Below are 25,742 nucleotides of genomic sequence, written 5' to 3'. Positions count from 1 at the left end.
CCACAACCTTGTCGCAATGGGAGAAAAGACGTTAAACTCTGCGAGAACCTTCCACTGTGATTACTAATATCATTTCAAGTAGCTGAAGTGCAGATAAGTTTATTCTTCATTAATCAGTGTTGATGATCTGCTGGATTTAAAAATAATCATTCCCAGCATTATGCGAATCATGAGATACACCTTTTGTGAAATCACTCCCACAAGCAATGCTTTCCAAACATGGTCTATTTTTCTTCTGGAGTTTATTTTTTTGTCCATTATTCATTAGCAAAATGCATTAAATAATTGTTTGCAACACCATGAGTTCTCTATATACTCATCTCCCCTCCTGTCCTGAAGAGATTTTGGATGATGGCCATTATTAACATGGTCCTGCATCCTATCGCGCATTCCTGCCGCGGAGCGACTGCGTGCACCAACACGCTCTGCTCTCAGCTAAGAAAACACATGGCGGGGAGCAGTGAAAGCAAGAGAGAGATGGATGGATGAGGAAGAAAACCTTTCAGGAAACATATCAGATCTGTTTTTTTACAATTGTGTTATAAATCTCGCTTCAGAGATTCGGTTTCATTTTTTTCTGATATGTACAAAAATTCCAGGAAGGTGTAAAATCAGATTTTGAAAGCGATTGTGCAACTGTGGCTTCATTTATATACCTATTTATAGCCAACAATGATATATGAAGCTTTCCAGGTACTATAAAATAAAAGCCATAACATGTCAAATAAAAAGGCCAGAGGAGTAGAAAAAGAAAGCGAGCAAAAGAGAAAACGAAGGAAGCAGTGACACGAAGCGAGAAGCTGGAAGCGTGTTGTGGCATGTTCAAAAGGCTTCACCACACACGCAGCATTCCAGCGGTTGGAGGTTCAGGTTCGGTTTGGAAATCTTGATACGGGGCAAACAGATCTACAAACAAACCGTGAAGTCTCAACAGATTAATCAAAAGCTCAAAATAGCTGGTAGTTGCAGTTTTAACTTGCTTTAAAAGCAACTGTGCAGCAATTGCCCAACAAACTCCCCTGAATCAATACAGAGTGGTACAGAAGCCCGTTTCTGCCACTGAATAAAAAATAAAAAGGTAATTGCAACTTTTTTCTTGGAATTGCAAAATGTAAACTCACAATTCTGAGAAAAAAGAAGTCGAAATTGTGTGATATAAACTCACAACTGTATGTTATAAAGTCAGTATTGTGAGATATAAACACGCAATTCTGAGAAATTAAGTCGGAATTGTCAGATATAATCTCACAATTGTTAAAAAAAAAAAAAAAAGAAATGGACTTTATCGCAAATTGTGAGTTTATATCTCAGACTTTTGATAAAAGAAGCCAAACTTTCAAGCAAAAAAGTCAGAATCATGAGATATAAACTCGTAATTGCAAAGAAAGTCGGAATTTATCATATAATTCTGACTTTTTTCCTGCAATTGTGAGTTTACATCTCACTTTTTTCTTTCAGAATTGTAAAATGTAAACTCGCAATTGTGAGAAAAAAAAAGAATTTCGCAATTTATCATAATTCTGTGAAAAAAAAAGTCAAAATTGTGTGATATAAACTTGCAGTTGTATGTTATAAAGTCAGAATTGTGAGATGTAAACTCGTAACTAAGAAAATAGAATTGGAATTTATAACACGCGATTGGGAGTTTATGTGTCAATTCTGAGAAAAGCCAAAATCGCAAGGAAAGAAGTCAGAATTGTGAGATATGAACTCGTAGAAAGTCAGAATTGATCATTCATATCTCACAATTCTGACTTTTTCCTGCAACTGCGAGTTTACATCTCGCAATTCTGACTTTTTTTGTTTCAGAATTGCAAAATGTAAACTCGCAATTATGAGAAAAAAGATTTATGCAATTTAAACTCACAATTCTATAAAAAAATCTAAATTGTGTGATATAAACTTGCAGTTGTATGTTATAAAGTCAGAATTGTGAGATATAAACTCTTAATTGTAAGAAAGTAGAATTGGTATTTATAACGACTGTTCAAATTTAAAAGCGATTGTGAGTTTGTCAATTCTGAGAAAAGCCAAAATTGCAAGAAAAGAGTATGATTTGTGAGAAAAAAAAAAAGTTACAGTTTTGAGATATAAACTCGTAATTGCAAGAAAGTCAGAATTGCGAGTTTATATCACGTAATTCTGATGTATTATCACACAATTCTGAGAAAAGAAGCCAAAATTGCAAAAAAAAGTCAGAACTGTGAGATATAAACTCGTAATTGCGACAGTCATAATTGCGAAATTATAATCACACATTTACAAGTTATATTTAGAACATGCAATTGTGAGTTTCTCATAATTCTAAGAAAAAAGTCTGAATTGTGAGATGGAAACTCGCAATTGCGAGAAAAAAGATCAGAATAATTAGTCACAGTTACCTTGTTTTATTTTTTATTCAGTGGCAGAAATTGGCTTCCACAGAGTAGTGATACAGTGTCACCTGATAACTTTATAACCAATTTACAATTAAAAAAAAGAACAAAAGTCATCTAATTGGTGTAAATTACAAACTGTACAAAATGCTTTGTCAATATACATTTTCTGAACCTTTGGTTAATATGCTGTTGCTCACTAGATAATTGCTGCTTGTACTACATAATATGATCCTTTCCGTCATCTAATGCTTACTTAATTTAATATTTAGTTAATTACTTAACTAGTTATATAATAACACTGTTAAAGTCTTGAGAATTCTCAAAATGTATATCAATTTTCATATTGTGCGTTATGTTGTAATGCCAAAATTCCCTTCAGCATCTACATTTAAAACAAGTGGTTTCTTTTAATGTTTTATTTTTAGTGTAAAATAATATAGAATTTTAACATTGTGTTATTTATGTGTTATTTCAGCTAGAATTTTAATAACAGTACATCCCTAGCAATACTGGTCATTAAAAAACAGGCTTAATCATGCTGCTTTGTCACCTTCATTTACAGCAATTTAAATAAACAACGTCATTATGATTTCAAGTGGATTAGGATTAAAGACTTAAAGATGGGATACAGATGTTAATCTGCAGCAACATGAATTGAGACTAGGAAATAAAGCAGTCCAAAGAGCTGGCTTCATTCAGCTTGTGAAAGAGCCACTGAATGTTGGTAATTATGAAGCCAGAGCCTTTGATCCCTGGATTTGGAGGTAGGAAAAGCTAATCAAGGTCTTTGTTCACAGGACAAAAAGATGATGAGACAAGCTTCATCAGTGTAGACAACCATTATGTAAAGTAATGAGGTATACATGAATAGTCACAAATGTGCACAGACATACACCAACACTTTATCTGAAATGGATAGCATGAGTTCCAGTAAAGATTTTAAAATATCAACAGCAAAAATAGCTGCAGGCTACAAAACAAAAACAGCATAAAAAATGAAAAGACAAAAAGACCATGTGATGCAGAATTGCACTGGTTAAACCACAAACTCCATCTGAAAGAACAAAGAGATAAAAACAGTGAATGCAAGTCTTGTTCTTGCTCTAAGAAGTTCACTGCCTCCTCCTGGAGAAATACAGAAGTGCATCAACCAAAGTTAGCATGGTTCATTTAGCTCCTGCTGGTAAATGCTACATCTACACCATCTGGATGCAAAAAGCATTTTCTCTATTGAATGCCATTCAAAACTAGCGGTTTTTCTCCAGATCTATAGACATGATTTGCATCAGGAACTGTTCCTTTATTTTCCTACAGCACTTTGCCACATGCATCAAACAAGCCACTTGATAAAATGCAAAAAATGTCCATTCTTGCAGGAAAGAAGCCATACGTTTGTGCTGCACAACACAAAACCTTCAGGTTGGTGAGAACTGTAAGAAAAAGAAACACTCTTTTAGGCAGTCACTGTAATGCGTATTGACCTTGAGGGGTCAAATGCCAAACAGTAAGGACTTTCTGATAAAAGTGCCCAAGCGACTGGACCACACATCTGCAAGATGTGCTCCAGCTGTTTTTTTGTGCTATTCTAGGCTATCACAAATCGCTCTGTGGTTCCGTTCCTGTCCCAATTCCTTTTTTGGCAAGTAAATTTCTATTACCACCCAGGAACCGTAATTCAGTCCTTAAGTACCCTCAGATGCTCATTTCCTGATTCTAGCAGGTCTTCCACCATCATAGACGTTTTTCCGGTGTTTACACAAACATCTCCACCCAGCCTCACGGAGACAAACTGGCAACCAAAGATTCATTCAGCGGTTTCCAGTTTGTAGACAAACCATTTATACTCATTCAGTTTTAATCTTAATTTAATAACAAGTCCCTCATCGCTGTAGTACATGCTCAGCTAGGACTCAGGGAAAACACCAAAGAATAACTGGGATTGAGAGTCTACTAGAAAAAAAAACAAAACAAACAAGTATATAGTCATGTGAAGGGCTCAGCCCTGTGTTTTTATTGGCTGTAGAAATGTAAACAGCAGCCTAGCTCAGGTGTGAGGCTCATGGAAACTGTTATCCTCTAAGCAGCTTAGATGCCTCTGGGAGGGAGGCTGTTTCGTAGAAACCCATCCAGCCAGACCTCAGTAGAGCCCTTTGGTATCATCCCTGAGGATGTTGAATCCACAGCAACAGAATGTTGTGGTTCAGAGCTTCATGTCTCAAGTAGCTCTCCTGAACCTGACGCTGGTCTGCACAACCATTTTCAAGTTGCAGTTCTTCAGACTGGCCTGGCATGCTTTCCAGCAGAAGTGTAGAAGACACAACTACATGCTTTGGAAGGAAAATTGGTGAGAGATTGGAGGAACCGATGCAATAAGCATGCCACAAAAAGACCTAATGACTTGATAATAACTTACTTGTGTCTCCCATAGTCAGATCTGAACAACACAAATAGGGCTGGGTATTGTTCAAAGATTTTCAATATCAATACAGATACCGGTTCCTGAATACTTTTTTGATACTAATTTCGTGAAATCCATTTTAACAAGATTGCATTACACATTACCTCAAACTTTGGTTTTATTTTTAAAGCTTGTTGACATTTTTACAAACTTGAAGACTCATCTTCTGAGTCTCTGCACAAAGGAACAAAACGTAACCAGCACAATATATCAGTGCAAATTGTTTTAATACATTTACACTAGTGTGATTACACTATGTGTTTTCGTTTTAAAACGCATAGCTCACTAAGTTACGTTTTACATTTACACTAGTGTTTTCGTTTTAAAAGCCACAGCTCACTAAGTTATTTTTTACTTTACACTAGTGCGTTTTTGTTTTAAAACCCATTTCTCACTAAGTTACGTTTTACGTTTACACTAGTGCGTTTTCATTTTAAAAGCCACAGCTCACTTAATTATGTTTTACTTTACACTAGTGCGTTTTTGTTTTAAAACCCATAACTCACTAAGTTACACTTTACGTTTACACCAGTGCATTTTCGTTTTAAAACCCAATAACTCACTAATTTACGTTTTACGTTTACACTAGTGCGTTTTTGTTTTAAAACCCATAATTCACTAAGTTATGTTTTACATTTACACTATTATGTTTTTGTTTTAAAACCCATAGCTCAGAATAATCATTTCTATTCATGTTCCACTGATTTACTGATGAGCATTAGCTGCTTTCACTCGGGGGTCGATCAATGTGTTTTTTGTAGACTGCTTGATATAAAAGGCTACAAATAACATTTCAGCAACATTATATGGCCAAAACACACATTAGATCGCAATCGGAAGTGATTATACTCAGCGATAGTTTAAAGTGAGTTTTGAGTAAAAGCGTTATATAAATCTTGTAAATTGTCTTGTGTAGCATGATCCTACAGTGTGCATGAATGGTCACATAACATGCGTTTTCAGTTGTGTAGTGTGGACGGAGATCTTTTCTGAAATGCTGTGAAAAAATAAATAAATAAATAAATAAATATATTTATATATATATATATTTTTTTTTTTAACGAAAGTGTACTTGTGGAAATGTTGCCTTGTATCTACTGGGGTTTGAATGCTTACACACTACAGCCTCATCTCTGGGTGTAACTGCTGTGAACTTGTGATGTTCACTGACACCTCGCCAGAGCCAATTGCCACAACTTGATTTGGGCACATCAAGCATGCTTATTGGCTCACAGACGCTGATGAGATGAACCCCCTTATGTATTGAAATTAGGTGCTGAACGAGAGACATTTTTCGATACTCAATGGTATCGAGGCAATTCGGTCGGTGCCTAAAAATGATCAAACTTGATACCTGACCCTAACAACAAGATGCAGGAGTGACAATCACACTTGTCCTGTATCACCAAAAAAGTCATCTGATATACTTTTATGGACACAAACAAACCCATCCAACTAGTATCTTCAATAAGTGATGACCTTCATAAACATAAACTGATTTTGTGACCAACCAAACCTCACTTTTTCTTTTACACAACATGAATCTGAAAACAGACATAACCTTGAGAATGTGTGCTCAATAGATTGATTATTTGCAACTATGTTTCTCAAACAAAACTCTGGAATATCTTTCAGATACTTGAAGCCATGACCCAAATTTTGTAATTAGATCTTTGTCAGAAGAACTCAGTTTTTATCACTCTGTCAGGAAGCAACCTTGACTCGTGAAACTATTTAGACATTGTCCAATTAAACTGGAACTGGTGGTTTCACACAGTTCTTCCCACTTGTGTTTAACGTGCATAATATGTACTGTAAATGGGCCATAGGTTATTCTGCAAGAGGTCAGATAGTCCATTTCCATAAACACATGAGCCAACATCAGATGAATGAACGACTTAAAACTCAAAAGCTATCCTGACCAACAAATCTTTAATGAAGGGACATTTATCTCTTCAATGCTAACTTTTCTTCAAAAAGTTTCAGTCTTTCAGTACACATCTCCAAGTATGTTACTCCCTCACTGTGAAAATGACGTTAAACGTCAAGAACAAACCTTTAAAACTTGCGCATGATGTGGCCTTGATGCGTAAATGCAACTGAATGTGTCTGTCAGAATGCAAGTGTACCTGAACAAGTGACACCCCAAGGCATTTCCAACCGGATAACGTCACCGCTGCGACCTCTGGATGTTACGTAATAGTAACCTGCTGTGATGAGCAATACTGCGTCCCTCCTTGTAATTCTCCTCCAACAAGAAGCACCCGTCTGCTAAATATAGAAAGGCTTAACACTGCAAAAAACCGATCACTCCCGTTATGAGATGTGAACATTATCAAGCTAAGGGAGTGCCGAGGACTTCTGTGGTGATGGTCTTGTGGTAACCTCCCTATATCTCAGCACAATTAATCAAAGATAATTACAAAAGAAATGCAAGGGGCACATCTGTCAAGAACGAACAACATCTCTCGGGTAATTAAATGGGTACTGGGAGGGGTGGACATGTGGTTTGCAGAGTACCGCCAAAACAGACCATGCCCTACACCGCTTAAGCATTCATTTATCCTTCGCTGATGTGATTAAGTGTCAAACGGTGGGATGTGTGCAGTCTCTCCAGCTGAGGTTGGAATGAATGAAGTGACCTTGGGCGATGACGCTGAGCAAGCATTATCAGGTGCTCGCGCTGCAGCTCGGGATGCTGAGGCAGAGCGAGAGAGGCACCGCTGCAAGCCGATCTATCGCAGTGGGAGGAGGCGCTTACGTAATTTTCACACGAGAGACGGAAGGGGGTGAGACAGTGGGGAAATGGAGGTCTGAAGGGGCTACAGATATGAGAACATTATTCAGCGATGACAACAAACTCATCGCAGACAGACAGTTTAAAGGAAAAGTTCACTTCCAGTACAAAAAATTGCAGATAATGTACTCACCTCCTTGTCATCCAAGATATTCATGTCTTTCTTCAGTCATAAAGAAATTTTTTTTTTTTTTTTTGAGGAAAACATTTTAGAAGTTTTCTTTATATAGTGGACTTCAGTGGTGCCCTCCAAGTTTGAACTTCCAAAATTCAGTTTAAATGCAGCTTCAAATGATCCCAGCCTAGGAAGAAGGGTCTTATCTAGCGAAACGATCAGGTATTTTCATAAAAAAATACAATTTATATACTTTTTAATGTCACACGCTCGTCTTGTCTTGTTCTGCCTGAACTCTCTTTTTTCCGGTTCAATACAATTAGGATATGTCAAAAAACTCCCATCTCATGTTCTCGCTCAACTTCAAAATCATCCTACATCGCCGTTTTACCTTCTTTGTAAAGGGTGTTTGATCTTGTTTGCATGTTCACTTTGCAAAAACTGTGTCAGTACCTTTGTAGTGATGTAGGATGATTTTGAAATGATTTTTGAAGTTAAGGGAGAGTTTTTTGACATACCCTAATTGTCTTGAACCAGAACACAGAGTTCAGGCAGAGCAAAACAAGCAATTGAGGTTAAACCGTATTTACATTGTATTTTTTTTTATGTATAACCAATCGTTTCACTAGATAAGATCCTTCTTTCTTGGCTGGGATCATTTACAACTGCATTTGTGATCGCTTGAAGCCACATTTAAACTGCATTTTGGAAATTCAAACTCAAGGCACCATAGAAGTCTATTATATGGAGAAAAATCCTGAAATGATTTCCCTCAAAAAACAATTTCTTTACGACTGAAGAAAGAAAGACATGAACATCTTGGATAACAAGGGGGTGAGTACATTATCTGTAAATTTTTGTTCTGGAAGTGAATGTCTCCTTTAAGTAGCATTTAGACTAAATTTACCATCTAGAATTGTGTTTTTAAGAGGGATCACACATTAAAGGCCAGTCATGGTCTAATGGTTAGAGAGTTGGACTTGTAACCCAAAGGTCGCAGGTTTGAGTCTCAGGTCCGGCAGGAAATGTAGGTGGGGGGAGTGAATATCCAGCAGTCCCTCCACCCTCAATACCATGACTGAATTTAGACCGAACCCCTAACTGCTCCCCGGGTGCCACAGCATTGGCTGCCCACTCCGTGTTTGTGTGTTTGCACTTGGAGGGGTGTACAGAGCACAAATTGAGTATGGTTCCCCTCCTTTCCTACCCCTTAAAATGGACTAGTACAGGTTTTCTAGAAACATGGTACAAAACTTGCTAGTTTCCAAGAACTCTGTACACAAGCTCATCAGCTTCTAAAAATCAAAAGTACTTCTTAACTTCTACTGCTTCCAAATTAAGCCGTTACTTTTAAAGCACATGATGTATTCATTGCTATTCAGTGCTAATTTTATTCAAAAGGAAACCTCAAAGATCATGAATTCAAGACTTTAACTTTCGTAAGCCTGGCTTTTTACCCCAAGACATGATCGTCAAAGGAGATTGGCCCAAAGCTAGAGAAGAATGCAGACAGTAAGGAACCGCTGGCCGACACAGACCAATTAAAGCACATCAGATTAAATAGACGCCCCAGTCAGATGGCTTAGGAGATAAAGGTGTACTCCAAAACCAGACAGTGCTGGAATATTTTTAAACTACTTACACTCCCATAACAAATCACTTTCATGCAAGAACTTACGCCACCTTTGAGGAAGCACCGAATGGAAAACTACAGTAACTCAAATATGTTTACATGATCCCAAACAGGATGTGATTACGGATTTTGGGAGTTCGCCTAAACAAGTTTAGCAACACTGTATTTGATACTGCGTGAACTTTGCAAGGATGCATTTTCCATTCATCCAACTCTTGGCACGGTCATGCACAACAATTTCCATCTAAACGCAGCCAACTTATCAGTGCAGTTATTGCAACTTGAGTAAAGCTTTGGTTATCTAAACATCAGACACTACTGGGGCTAAACAAGCGTTTGCGGGAAGCAGGTGTGTCCAAAACCAACATCCCTGAGGACGCTTACCATTGGCAATGTAAACTTGAAAGACTAAACAACACCACCTCACGGCGGTGTTATAAAACCAAACACTGAGTTTGGATACTGAACTACAAAGACGTGCACTTCTTCCACACCAGTCGCCAATAACATCTCAGCCACAGAAGACAAAATACACTGGCTGATCAAGCGGAGCTTGATGGTTTTCTAGCTTGCCAAACATAAACACTGACTGCGAACCAACACGAGACTCTAAAAGTAGACAAAGGAACAAAGGACAGATAGATCAGCAAAAAACAAACTCAACCTTATAATCAAATACATCTGGGAGTTTTTCACATTGGCGAGCATCCTCGAGAAACTCTGGAACTTTAGCGATTTGTTATATATAGCAGTACCGCAGTAAAATAAAACTACAACCATATGTATCTCTCGAGCCTTCCACGTGAAGAGCATGCATTCACTAACTTTTGAACACTTGCTTAACTTTCCAAATCGAGGCTGAAACTAACATTGGAGAGGGCAAAGTCTGCCGTTAGCAGTGGGGAAAAGGCAAGCTTGGAACATAGTGTCCCAACCAACATTGGTCCGCAGCCCCCACACACTACAAAAAAATCATGAGCTGCATTGATTTTGAACTGCTCTCTTTTGCCGAAGCTTCTAGGTGTCATCTTAGGACTGATCGTCCAGCATAACTTGGCAAAGCTTCAAGAACATCCTCAATTCCTGCGAACAAGTATGCGGATAAAACATCCCAAAACTGGTACCTGTAAAAGAAGCAGTCACAACACACTAGAACCCCCATGCAGCTTGCGAAGTCAGCGATCAGATTGTCCCGTCCTCTGTTGCGCCGGCTTTAAGACGTACTACAGGTAAGCGGCATCCGTTAGAGCGTGAACTCTTGGCATTGCATCTGCAGTAGAGCCCCAAAGTGTTTCTCCTTACACTTTCTGACTCGCTCTCCTGTTTCCAGTTGCTGGACCGCACACAGTCGGGGCTTTGTTAGGTGGCGATTTCCCTTGGCGCGGTGCAGACAGAACAACACTTCAGTCAGCAAACAAACACAAGCGTCCGCAGCAGGCGAGCACAACACGTACAGTCGTTCAGCACTCGTGTGTTCCTCTCTGCTGATACCCTCAGTTTCCCCCTCCCATCTTGCCTCACTCTCTCTCTCTCTCATTCTGCCGCTGTCTCACTCTCCCGTTGGCTCTGACTTTGAGGCGGGAGCGCTGGGTTGGCAAATAGACTTGCTGCAAACCGATGACGGCCCACTGCAGGAATATTCTGAGCCAGGAAATTTTTAAGGGCCCAAACAGCCCCTGCAAATGGTGCCTTTAGGGAAATTTTCTTCCCATGAACGCTTTCTACGCTCTTAAAGAAAAATGTCAATAAAAACACTCACCATGGGTCACTACCTGGAGACAAGTGACCGATGTGAGGGGAAAAATACAACTCTGGAGGCAAAGCTATTAAAACATAAGTAGTTACTGGGAAACAACAGGAGAATGACTTAATCTATTATTATTATAAAACCAAATCAAAGCAAAAAAAATAATGTTCTAAGCATAATCTCAAACATTTCCCCCGTCTCTCATTGTCTCAAACAATTAGTCCCAAACTCACAGCATTGGTTGGGATTGGCAGAAAGCCACATCCTGATTGGCTAGAATGTATGGTCTCGTTTTGTTTTTCCATTTACAGTGCCTAGACTTGTCACAAAGACTAATAATTAGGCTAGTTTCCCCAAAATAGTCTGCCAAAATTTTACCTACACATTCCAAGCTATGTGTGTTATTTTTCTCAGTCTGAAAGAAAAGACAAATGAATCTTCATGCATCACTTTTTCATATGCCAAATAGACTCTAAATAAAGCAAGCATCCCAATAAAAGTCATTTTGTCATTAATTACTCACCTTCATGTCGTTCCAAACCTGTAAGACCTTAGTTTATCTTCGAAACACAAATAAAGGTATTTTTGATGAAATTGAGAACTTTCTGACATCAGTGGACACGGAAGTTATTATTTTTGTTTACTTAGTGCACAGTAAGTATTCTCATAGCCATTTTATCAATGTCCTTACTACCTTTATAGGCCTTGAACGTGGTAGTTGTGTTGCAGAGTCAGAAAGCTCTCGGATTTCATCAAGAATATCTTAATTTGTACTCTGAAGGACTGTACTCTGAATGAAGGTCTTACAGGTTTGGAACGACATGAGGGTGAGTAATGAAATTATGAGTAATGAACTATCCCTTTAAAGTCATCCACATGGCTTGTTCACTTTAACTTCTCTGGCAAACAGACCAAAATGTTTGTTGTTATACATTTTATGTATACCGATAGTCAATGACCAGTGCATCAATGTTCCTACATCAGCTTTGGCATCATTAAAAATATGGATAACAACAGCTTAACTGTATTTGCCAAAGCACAAGAACAAATCTCACTGGTTCTCGCAAAAGCGCAAACAAACCACATTGGTTCATGCGTCAATCAAGCACATTTAATCTTCTGCTTAGTGTATTAACGCCAAACTTCACTAATTCTTGCATGTATCATGGAATGACATCAAATGACAACATATTGGAAAATTAGAACGAAGGGCATGAAAATGACTTTAGAAGACTTAGAATATAGCACATTGGTCATACTGACTACTTTTATGATACTTTTTTGACTGTATGAACTGTCAGTGCATAGAAAAAAGATTTTGAAAATTATTTTTTAAATCCATATTTTCTGTTCAATTTAAAAATAAACAACAAACAAGTTTGGAAAGGCATGAAGGTGACTAGGAAAATGTAAAAAATATTTTGGGGTAATCTATCCAATTTATATGGAAGCCCATTTCTGCCACTGAATAAAAAAAAAATGGTAATTGCAAAATTTTATTTGACAATTTTGACTTTTTTATTTTAGAATATATATAAACACAATTATAAGAAAAAAAAGTCAGAATAGCATGTTTTTATCCCGCAATTGAGAGAATTATATTAGATATATAGAGCGTTTATATCTTGCAATTGTGACTTTTTTCTAAATATTGCAAGTTTATATCTCGCAATTGTTTTTTTTTTCCTCAGAATTGCGAATTTATATCTCGCAATCGTGACTTTTTTCCTTAGAACTGCAAGTTTATATCTCACAATTGTGAATTTTTCCTCACAATTACAAGTTTATATCTTGCAATTGTGACTTTTTTTTTCATTAGAACTGTGAATTTATATTTTGCAATTGTGATTTTGTATCTTACAATTCTTGCTATATATATATATATATATATGCGAGTTAAGTCAGAATTGTGAGATATAAACTCACAATTTTGAAAACAGTCTTTTTTCGCTCCCTTAGAATTGGACTTTGTTACTCACAATTGCGATTTTATATCTCACAAATATAAGAACTTGCAACTGCGTGAAGTGCAATTGTGAGATAAAAACTCACAATTTATTTTTTATTCAGTGGCAGAAGCAAGATTTCATATATTTATGATTAATGTCAGATTTTTAAAAGTAAAATGGCAAACAGTACAGTATTTTTTTGGAGAAAAAAAAAAAAAAAACACCTCAGTAAAAAAAGGTTGCCTCTCTTTTGTGTGTGTATACTTAAATATTATCAATTACCTAACCACAGAAACAGATTACGTCACCCATTGTGTCGATCTAAAACCACTGAGAGGAGCTAGACCTCAAGCATCAGTTTTAAATCTTAGCCCTCTCTGCATTAACAAAGCAGCAACCACAGTGATCTTCTCCCAGACTGGATGACGTTATCCCTACAGCAGCACAGACTGATTACGGAGCAGAAGCTCTGGAGACTACAGCGCCCATGTGATAAGAACCTTCCCTTTGTGATGAGAAAGCTGCATAGAGGACAACTGCTTTCTTTAAGACCTTTCCAAAAGAAGTAACGTTAGGAGAAAGTTCAATGGACCATTAACAGAAAATAGTTCTGCATGATGCGCTTGACGTTCTTGAATAAAGCAATTATTTTAAAGCCAGAATAAGGCTATGTGAGTAAACAACTAGATTTAAGAGCAGGAAAGCATGGTAAATAACACGAAAAGCGCATGTGAGAAAGTGCATGTGTCTTGTGTCCTAATGATCTGACTATGAATGGACTGGTCACTCAAAGACTAAATGCTGGACTCATTGAATCCAATGAATAACAGTTGCGAGGAGGCAGTAGGAACGAATGATGCTATGCGTTCGTTTCTCAATGGAAATAGGAGAAAAGTAACACCCCTTCCTCCCAAAAGCAAGATTTACAGGTTTACTGCTTTATTCCACGAAATCAAACCCAACGCTGTCCGGGTTTTACGGTTCGTTAGAAGAAACGTGGACCTTTTAAAACACGGAACAAGTTCGTAAACTAAAACAACGCTGCAAATTAAATCCGCATGCGGCTGGAATTGCTCGTTGCACATCAAACCTGACTAAAACATTAGTGTTTGTTAAGTCACAGTCAATTTAGACGATTTAAGAGTCTCTTGCAGTGGAAACGCGGACTATTCAAACGCCCTGCGTGACCTTACGAACGCGCGTAATGTAACGTAAATGGAACGTAACAATGAATTCGAACGCAAACGGTCACCATGCGTTAAATAACAAACAAAAGAAGCAAATTGGCGTGAAAACTTGAATGGAAGTCAATGAACGCATGCTTACGCCAGGTCGATGTTAAAGTGCTTACCTATTTAAGGTGTACGAACCGTTCCGTTTGAACCTCATTTTGGATGAAAAAAGTTTGACGATTAAATCCAGAACTGTAAAAATATCAGGCTGCTAACGGAGTATGTTACAGTAAGCTGCTGAAACACAAAGAGAGGGGAGTCCTGAGTACGAGACCGCCTCTAATGTCCGTTTGTCTCAGTAGGACTGGCTTAAAATCAGACAGGGGGATGAGAAGATTAACAACACTTCATTGTGTGCCTGTGAAGTTATTCATGCCAATAATACGTTGGGTAAGTTTCTTCTGGCGAAACCGGGGCTTGGAGGATGTTTGACTGCGCAAGGAAACTGGCAAACAAAGAGCGAGCGTTTTGCCAGACTAAAAAAAAATAAGCCGCGTTTAAATATACTGCCAAATGCGTGTGTGTTCTTGTGTTTGTGTGTGCAAAGCGAGAGAGGAAGAAAAATGTTGGGGTCGTACCACCAACTTCCACTCATTTATCTTCTTCCAAACAGTGAAAGCTCAAAGGATCCTCGTATAAGATAAGTTTGAGCTGTTTCCCAAGACATACATCGGGAGGAGCTAAAAATAGCCATAATGATATACTTTAGGTTGGTCTCAACCACAAGACCCCACCCAATACAGCAACACTGCCTGGTTCCACTTAACTTCAAGTGCCAGACTAAAAATAGATCCTGACCAAAAGTGAGAGCAGTACAGCTCTGAAAGCAACAAAAAGAACAGTGCATTCCTCACGTAGAAGGAGAAATTGAAAGATTAAAGTGTGGTATTACAATAAAATTACTATTAATGTAGGAATGACTCTTAAGTTTAAGGTTAAATGCTAATTTAAAGGAATAGCTCACCCAAAAATAAGATGAAAACTTTCTTCATGGGAACAGATTTGGATTAATGTAGGATTTCGTCACTGTGCTCACTAATAAATCCTCTGCAGTGAATGGGTGCCATCAGAATGAGGGTCCAAACAGCTGATAAAAACATCACAATAATCCACACCACTCCAGAACATCAGTTAACATCTTGGGACATGAAGCGCTTCATATGTTTCAGAAGCAAATTGATAATTATGGCGTTTTAACTTCAAACCTTCACAAATATGAGTCTATAATCAATGCTTTTTCCAGTGAAAAACTCAATTTCCTGTTGTCAATCTCATTAGAGATTTTTTTTTAGACAGTTTTTAACTTGTAAACGGTTCTTGGTCTGTGCATATTTCTCTCCTGATTCAGCAAGACTACTTTTTCCACTCAAAAAAAGCTGTATTATGAATAGAGGACTCATATTTCACTTGTAAGGAATGATTTGAAGTTAAAAATGCTGCAATGATGTATTTGTTTCTTAAAAACACGCAGCTTTTCGTTTTACAAGATGTTAATGTATGGACTGGAGTGTCCACTTGTGGAATATGCTGATGTTTTTAGCAGCTGTTTGGACTCTTATTCTGACGGCACCCATTCACTGCAGAGGATCCATTGGTAAGCATGTGATGCAATGCTACATTTCTCTAAATCTGATGAAGGAACAAACTTAACTACATCTTTGGTGGCCTAAAGGTAATTCAGTTTCTAGAAAAAAAAACAACCCACACCACTCCAGTACATTTACTAAGATCTTGTGAAGTGAAAGCTGCTTGTTTCTAAGAAACAAATCCATAATTATGAATTTTAAATTTTAAATGCTTCTTCCAGTGAAAAAGTCCATCTCCTGTTGTATTCTCACATCAAAATCCACCAACATATTTGTTTAGATCTGTCTTGGACAGTTTTCACTTGTAAACGGTGCTTGATCTGTGCATATTTCTCTCCTGATACAGACAAGACACTCAAAAAAGCAATATTATCACTAGAGGACTCATATTTCTTACAAACATACAGCTTTTCACTTTGCAAGATGTTCATTGATGGACTGGAGTGGTGTAGATTACTTGTGGATTATTGTGATGTTTTTATCAGCTGTTTGGACTCTCATTCTGACGGCACCCATTCACTGCAGAGGATCCAGTTGGTCAGCATGTGATGCAATGCTACATTTCTCCAAATCTGATGAAGAAACAAACTCATCCACATCTTCGATGGCCAAAAGTGATTCAATTGCTAGCAAATATAATCCACACCATTCCAATACATCAAACAACATCTTGTGAAGTGGAAAGCTGTATGTTTCTAAGAAAAGAAAAATCAATAATTACAGCATTATAACTTTAAACCATTGCCATCTCCTGTTGTATTCTCACATTAAAATCCACCAACATATTTGTTTAGATCTGTTTTGGACAGTTTTCACTTGTTAACCATGCTTGATCTGTGCATATTTCTCTCCTGATTCAGACAAGATTACTTTTACCTGCCATATTATGAATCGAGGACTCATATTTCACCTGTAATGAATGGTTTAAAGTTAAAAATATCTTAATGAATTGTTTCTTACAAACATGCAGCTTTTCACAAGATGTTAATTGATGTACTGGAGTGGTGTGGATTATTGTTTTTATCAGCTATTTGGACTCTCATTCTGACGGCACCCATTCACTGCAGTGGATCCATTGGTGAGCAACTGATGTAATGCCATATTTCTTTAAATCTGATGAAGAAACGTACTCATCTGCATCTTGGATGGGCTAAAGGTGATTCAATTTCTAGCAAATTTCATTTTAGGATAAAATATATTTGGTTTCAGAAAAAAAAAATCTTAGACAACACACATCTTTCAATGTGAATTAGACATTTATTTTATCATCAAGAAATGCTTACAAAACAGAAACCTAAAATAAAGCGACGAAACACTAGTGCAACATTTGTGTTCGACTTTGTGTTGGAAATTCCTCATGTGTGGCTGTGTTTAATTTCCATTTAATGAAATCCTCTTCCTGTTCTTCCAGTTCAGATTCCTATTCAGCATCCTGTAGGGTGTGGTGATTTCAAGCTCACTTCAAATGCACACTCATGACTTGAAAGGGAGCCAATTCTTACATTTGTAATGTTACCGACCCTGCGGTACGTGTCTTGCGGCGATCACACAGAATATGATAAATGTGTTTCTCTCTCTGTAGGTGAGTCCCTTGCGGAGAGCTTGGCTGGCTGGCAGGACCATCATTATAATTACAGCTAGCTGGCAGTGTCCTGAGTGATCGATCCCTGCGGCTGCAGTCTGCAAAGAGTTATGCAACCCTCAGCGAGAACCATCAGTGCAGCAGGACAAACCAGCCGTACAGTCCTGGGACAGACTGCTGAAACACGGACACACACACACCTACCAGTTTCATAAGCGCAGGACATGGTTGTGGCTAAACCTTTGGAAGCTGTTTTCTTGTGCTAGCTAGTTATTCTTATCACATTTTAAATTACTATGACATACAAGGCTGTTTACTCTGTATCTGGGTAACAGGGCAAAATCCCACTGTTTTTGGCTGAACTAATGCTCAGTATCAATTTCGGAGACAGTTTTGGGAAATTCTGTCTGCCAGACTCTTACAAAACGTAAGTGCAAGTCTCCCACATGCACCATCCATCACTAGGGTATGAGGTAAATGTCATGTTCAAGAACAAGATGGAAGACCAAGAAAAATGCTCAGATCGAGAATTAAGTCAATATTCCAAAAACATAAATTCCAGGAGCACTCAAAAAAAAAAGTATGTTTGTTCACAAACACAAAAAGGAAGTTTTAGTAAAGGAACAGGGTTGCCAGGTCTTCATTCAAAACCACTCCTAATGCAAAACTAAATTAGCCCACATGTATTTTTCCTTGGTTTTCCCCTTCATTGGGAATCCCTTCCATCGAAGGAGATCTCTTTAACCCACATACTAAAATACAAACAATGGCAAAAGTGTAAAATTATCCCAATTCTGCGGGAAAATTGCATACTTGGCAATACTGCTAAGGGTTTAATGAGCAAGTTTATTTCAACACATCTGAAATCTTTTAATTTAAAGTATCTTTGAATTTATTTTAAAGACACACACACATATACATATGTGACCCTGGAGCACAAAACCAGTCTTAAGTAGCACATGTATATTTTGTAGCAATAGCCAACAATGCATTGTATGGGTAAAAATTATAATTTTTTATTTTATGACAAAGATCATTAGGATATTAACTAAAGATCATGTTCCATTTATTTATCCATATATTTTGTACATTTCCTACCATAAATATATCAAAACTTAATTTTTGATTAGTAATAGGCATTGCTTAGAACTTTTTCTCAATATTTAGATTTTTATTTTTATTATTTTTTATTTTTTTTTCAGCACTCTCAGATATTCAAATAGTTGTATCTAGTTGTATCGCTATCCTAACTAATCATACATAAATGGAAAGATTATTTATTTAGCTTCCAGGTGATGTATAAATATCAGTTTTAAAAAAATTGACTCTTATGACTGGTTTTGTGGTCCAGGGTCACATAAATTCTAGATTATATAATTCACATATAATTATAGATTATATGAGCGATATCACACTTGTAGCCATGCGATAGGTAGGGTTGGGTATCGTAAGAATATTATCAATTTCAATTCCGATTCTGCTTATCGATTCCGATTCTTTTCAATTCCTAGTTTCGATTCCAATGTGAATAAAAGATGATATCAAGCATATTTATTCTGTTTCTTTTTTTGCTAAACATTTAGTTGCAGCTGAATACCATGAACAAAAACCAACAGGCTACATTAAAACAAGATTCACTTAAGAGCTGTTTGCAAAATAGAGCTGTGTGATTCTTTCAAATGGAAGTTTAAAATAATCTAAAAATGTTCTTTTAAATGCAATTTGTGGCTCTCTTACGATTCTGAAGAAAAAAAAAAAACATTAGACAACTAAACAAAATCACATGTAGGCCTAATATATAAGTAAATGGTTCAGTGATTCACTCAAGATTGACTTGGTTCATTACTGGATGAATCAGTGTTTTTGAATGAATGATCAAAGACAAATACATTATTAACAGCCCCCTTTCGCTCTCTACTGGCATAACAACGTAATCGATAAATCTTTAACATTATTTGGAACTTAAAATTAACTTTCAAAAGGATGATTTACTCCATTTTGATCTCTACCATACATATCAGAGTTTACATCCAGACTATGAACTTTAATCCCATGACTTCTGTCATTATCTGAATGTTTGTAACACAGAAATAATGAGCTGTGTGGTTGAAAAGACTGTGAAACTGTTTCATTCATATACATGAAGGTCAGCAGCAGCACAAACGCAGATTTGAATGATCAAATCACACTAGTATGATCGTTCACTGCAGGAAGAAAGGTTGAGGAATCAAACAGATGAATCATTGTAATTTAGGAACAGAATCACGTTGGAATTTAAATCGTGTTTGTGGTCTGTAACAATCTGTTAAATTAAAATGCTTTGTCATATTTGTGGTGACACCTCTATTGCAACATGTTTAGCTCATCACAAATATTATAGGCTACTTTGCTTTTTCGACTTCTGATCGCATTTAAATTCTGAGTATTTAAATTTTATTTTTTTAAAATGAAAATAACTGATCGTTTCGCTAGATAAGACCCTTCTTTCTCGGCTGGGATCGTTTGAAGCCGCATTTAAACTGCATTTTGGAAGTTCAAAATCGGGGCACCATATCAGTCTATTATATGGAGAAAAATGCTGAAATGCTTTCCTCAAAAAACATCATTTCTTTACGACTGAAGAAAAAAAGACATGAACATCTTGGATGACAAGGGGGTGAGTACATTATACTATGTGAATATTTGTTTTGGAAGTGAACTTCTCCTTAAATAGAAATATTCAATTAACAAAATCTCAAGATTAATCATTTGATTGGTAACAGCTCTATATAGTGTCTTATTATTCCAATTGCATTCAATGATTAAAAATCATTTTTAAAAAATCTCTGCAGTAAATGTGGATCTTTAAGATAAATTTCAGTAGTGCTGCTGATCTTGACTCGGTCTCAACACACTTTGGTCTCGGTCTCAGATATTAGGTGGTCTCGAATACAGCCCTACGTGACACAACAACAGTATATAAAATTATAGCGATTTGGGTGTCTGCCATGACACTCGCTGTGAAAAATAAATGATACAAACGGTGAAACGTATTGCACTTGTTTCAAGTAGCGTAAACTGTCATTGCTCAGACCTAGCACAAGCCATGTGGCTGTGGTGACGTCAATATTTGCTGAATGTGTCTGAGCTCCTGCCTGACGTTGAGCCTGAGGCGCACATCATGCACAATCAAATCAATCAGCACCAGCCCCGGATGAACCATACACAGCACTGCGTCTCATAACAAGCCTAATTACATGAAGAAAGATCAACAACAATACATCAAATATTATTTCTATTTGTTGTCTCGGTAACCTAATTAACATAACATGATTTTGGCGGCAGAGTCAACGCTATGATGAAGTGACTGACTGATTCCAAACCCCGATTGAGCAAGAAGAGTCGATGAAACCTCAGACGTCGTCAACAATTTGGCGCCAGGAGCAAGTTTATAAACTTATGTAACTGAATTTATGTTTGGATAAATAGCTGAAGAATGTGATATTAGTTTGCTCATAAGTGATATGATAACATAAGTGGGAGGTTGAGAGGAGACTATAACAGCCGCTGTGTTCATCTCACTCCTCTAGAACATTCCTCTCATGACTGCAAACTGCCCTTCAACATTGCTTTTAAACACACAGAAAGGAGCTGTTAACTTAACGTGTATCATTTAGCAGTGAAGACTGTGAAGATGAACCATCAAAAAGAAGAAGTATGTGGTGTAAACATGTATAAATATGACAAAATAGGTATGAGGCGCATGAACTTCTTTTGTAGTAGTAGTAGAAAGATATACTATTAGAAATAGAAGGCAGTTATGATTGGGGGTGGTAAAATGCTCCCATCTAGTGTTTAAATGAGGATATAACATCCTTTTGGACCTGGAACTAACATATGGGTTCAGAAGAAATGGAACTATGACAGATAAGTCATATGAAATACTTTAATGATGTGTTTTCATCCATTTCCCCCTTTACTGTATGGAAAAGAGCAGCCTGAACATTCTGCTAAATGATTCTTTTTGTGTTTTATGCAAGAAAGCATGTTGAATTAGTGAAATGACATATAGATGAGTGAATTATGATAGATTATTTTATTTTTGGTTGAACTATTACTTTAATTCCCCTGATGAATGATTATGAAACTTCTTATCAGGTGGTTTTTCTTCATGTTTCTGACTCGAGACTGAACTGGGGTTTTTGTGGGTAAATTCAGTGTAACCGTTTTGTCTCGTTGCAATATCCTGTAATTTAAAGCATAACGCTTTAAGTCATTATACGGCGTACGGTTTCGTTTCTGTTTCATACACTGAAGAACATCTGACACAAGGAGTTTCACATAGTCTGCAGACACGTGAGGAAGGGTGAGATTTTGACAGGATGTCTGAAAATGTTCTGGGAAAAGAAAAATGCAGAAATGTCTACAAACAGACTATTTGCATTCATTTTTGTCATTTTTTAATGAAAGTCACAGACATTTCCACTAGTGTCGTTTTCATTACAGTTAAAATTACAAACACTACTGTTCAAAACTTTAAGATTGGGAAGATTTTTAAAATGTTTTTGAAAGAGTGTATCTTTTTTTTTCTTTTTGTTGATAACATCAGTCTGTATATGATGTCCTGATACGGACCATGGAAAACCATGGAATTCAATAGGATATATATATATATATATATATATATATATATATATATAGGGCTGTCAGTCGCTTAACATTTTTAATCTAATTAATTACATGGTGTTTCGATTAAAAATAAAAAAAACAAAACAGCTTTGTTACCAACAGCCTTCAAAATACCTTGTATGATCCACAACGAATATGCAGTGGCTTCAAAGATAATATGTTCTCTGCAAAATTGAGCAAAAACATAATATTATTTTAAAAAATAACACAATATCAACTTCTTTATACTGAACTGTTGTATAAAATCACATTTAATGCTCTTGCATTATATATATATATATAATATATGAGACAAAACACATACAGGGGCATTCTTTTGCACCAATATCTTGAATTTTAGGGCACATCTGCATTTATGGAGTTGAATAATATATGAAATATAAGATGACGTACAGGTCTGGGGGCAGGGCCAGTGCAATAACTGCTTTAAAATATTTTATGCGCATTATATTTCGTAACAAATTACTTAACACGTTAAATGGACAGCCCTAATTTCTTTAGAATTATTTTTAGTGTATTATTTTTAGAGTATTTTTAGTGTAATTTTTAATTTGTAATTTTTATATTATATATATACAGGGATCCCACTCGTTCATGAACACCAGATTTAAGGACTTTCAAGGATTTTTAAAGCACCATTTATTTTATATCAAGCACCTATCAAATTCACACGCCAGCATATGCAGCGTCATGAAAGACAATATACTTACAGTACTTAAAATTTCACTTACACTTAACATTTAAAAATTTCAGAGTAACAAGGTTTTGAATGTGTAGGTTTAATAAATTTAGACCATTTTGAGCAGTCATGTTTAAAGGAATTTTGAATTTCTCAAATATTAATAAAAATGTATATTCTTGCATCAAACTGTTTTTTGCTGTAATTCTTGTAAAAGATTTAAATTTGAAAGAATTTCTCAATTTTTGATTTAATAAAAATGGTTAAACAGGGCTCTACACTTACTTTTCTTTTTAGGAGCACAGTCAAAAATTTCAGGAGCACCTTCTAATCAATAATCAAATTCTGATCAAATATTAGCCTTCCCATTACAAGACGATATTTGACTCCTTAAAGTGATTTACAGGAAATTTTGTTTTTATCTTTGTAATGGAATTTTTTTAACTTTATTAAAAGTATGTCATCTTTTGTCAAATTATATATATATATATATATATATATATATATATATAGGCTTTTATAAAAATTTCTAATTAAAACAACAGAATAAAAACAAGTACAATAAGAATAAGTTACCAATTAAAATCAGTAAAAAAAAATTTTTTACTACAGAGGTGGCACAGAAGAACACAAAAGTGGCTTGTAGGTGTATTTTCAGATGGTTTAATGAGGCTCAGTGGTTACATGAATTTCATAACTTCATGTTGAGGTTAATGTTTTATATATAAAATTTTGAATATAGAAATATTAAATGATTTAAATAACAGAAAAGATACTTTAAAATGACACTAAAACTGCCAGTAGGTGGCGGCAAGTCACTGATTTTAATCACTGAATCGTCATTGAATTGATTCATTCGAACGGCCTCTTCATTCAGGAATGAAGCAAGTGACTGTGTTTATGAATGTGAAATTGAATCAGATTTGTTTAAAAACACCCATTCATGCATAAACGAAACAACGCTGTGTTTGAATGGAGATGTGCAGCAGCACAGCTGTTACTTTGTTTGAAACTATTTCCGTTGACAAAATAGAGCAAAATCAAGCAATACTGTTCAGACAATGCAAGTCACTTAATATTAGCTTCTTGTTTAGTGGACTGTTGTATTAAATCAATATCATTTGCAAACTCTCTTAAAGGAGAAGTCCACTTCCAGAACAACAATTCACAAATAATTTACTCACCTCCTTGTCATCCAAGATGTTCATGTCTTTCTGTCTTCAGTCGTAAAGAAATTATGTTTTATGAGGAAAACATTTTAGGATTTTTCTTCATATGGACTTAATGGACTTGATTGGTGCCCCGAATTTGAACTTCCAAAATGTAGTTTAAATGCAGCTTTGAAGGGATCCCAGCTGAGGAAGAATGGTCTTATCTAACGAAACGATCTGTCATTTTTTTTCGGTAAATAAAAATTTGTATACTTTTTAAGCACAAAAGCTTGTGTAGCACAGGTTCTGGGATGCGCGTTCACGTACTATTGAATCATGTCGAAAGGTCACAACGAACGTAGGCGGAACTACAGACCCAGTGTTTACAAAGTGAACGCGACTAAGAAAGTGCAAGTAAGTCAAACGCTGTTTACAAACAAAAAGTACAACAATGTCGGGCGATTCTGAAGTTGTAGGAGAAAATAAGATGGAGTTTTTCGACATACTCTACGTTTTTGAGCCGGAGTACACAGACGATGAACATGATTCATAATAGTGATGGGAATTTCGGATCATTTTACCGACTCAGACCTTTAAGTCTCATTCAGCAAAATTAACGAATCTTTTTTTGAGTCGTTTAGTTCATTTTAGCAAAATATAATTAAAATGTTGTGTGTTACTTCCCTAACACTTCTACTGCTTACACAAACATTGATCACACTACAAACAAGACAAAACTATAATGCTATAAGAAACAGAAAAGATTAATTCATTGTTTACCTGGGTCTTTAGTCTATAGCTCACCTCACGTCTTATCTGACAAGTTTTCAGGTTTGAGTCGTTCGTTCATCACGTGACAACCCTATAAGTTTAACCAATGCAGTGTGAGCCGGAAAAAGAATTGATTAGTTCATCTCAGCTTTCGGGTTCAGTAAGATGAACAAACGACTCAAAAAACTTGAAGACTCGAAACAGGTGAACTAATTCCAGTACAGAACCTAATAGGATGTTGCGCATGCGCGACTGAACGACTGCTACACGAGCTTTTGCGCTTAAAAAGTATTAAAAAAATTATTTTTCGAAAAAAATGACAGATCGTTTCTCTAGATAAGACCCTTCTTCCTTGTCTGGGATCGTTTAGAGCCTTTGAAGCTGCATTTAAACTACATTTTGGAAGTTCAAAATCGGGGCACCAATCAAGTCCATTATATGAAGAAAAATCCTGAAATGCTTTCCTCAAAAAACATAATTTCTTTACAACTGAAGAAAGAAAAAAATGAACATCTTGGATGACAAGGGGGTGAGTAAATTATTTGTAAATTGTTGTTCTGGAAGTGGACTTCTCCTTTAATCAATAAATCTGCCTCTCTCCTTTGTTCATCATGATCAATGCAGCTCACCCACAGACGACTGGTTATAAGTGCGAGGAGGGGCATTTTTACAGCATGATTAATTTAAGCATTTATATGTAATATTTATCCAGAAATGGACAAATATTAATTCTGCTGTTCAAAATAAATAAAGAAACAGTGTAGGAGAGTGGTTATTATGTGCAAACAATTGGAAACTAATCATATTTGTGCAGTGTGTGCATGTCAAAAAAAAATCAATTCCAATTTGAAGCTTGTGACAAACGTGCACATCAACCTGATCACTTTATTTAGTGTTCATGTAAATGATACATTCAGATTCATCAATCTGAATTAACTGAGTCAGACTGAACCAAAAATTGTGCATGTAAACATAGTTGTGTTCAAGGAATCAACA

At 36.3% G+C, this 25,742-nt stretch overlaps 1 protein-coding gene across 3 annotated transcripts in view; it reads right to left on the bottom strand.

The window, feature by feature from the left end:
- mob2a (MOB kinase activator 2a) overlaps positions 1 to 25,742 on the bottom strand; it is a 61,982-nt gene that overhangs the window by 21,341 nt on the left and 14,899 nt on the right. Inside the window, exon 1 of one of the 3 annotated variants that reach the window (XM_051099599.1) lies at positions 14,429 to 14,673. The exons of 1 other annotated variant lie outside the window; for it this stretch is intronic. In XM_051099599.1, coding sequence (XP_050955556.1) covers positions 14,429 to 14,466 — 38 coding nt within the window. In that variant the 5' untranslated portion in view covers positions 14,467 to 14,673. Of the gene's footprint in view, positions 1 to 10,505; positions 10,872 to 14,428; positions 14,674 to 25,742 lie in introns of those variants that run through there. One more of the 3 variants, XM_051099600.1, reaches the window with a different exon arrangement.

The sequence above is a fragment of the Labeo rohita genome, chromosome 25 (genome assembly GCF_022985175.1).
Source record: "Labeo rohita strain BAU-BD-2019 chromosome 25, IGBB_LRoh.1.0, whole genome shotgun sequence".
NCBI classification, from domain to species: domain Eukaryota; kingdom Metazoa; phylum Chordata; class Actinopteri; order Cypriniformes; family Cyprinidae; genus Labeo; species Labeo rohita.
Note: the sequence above shows the minus strand (reverse complement) of the source record. Positions and strands in the feature narration are given on the sequence as shown.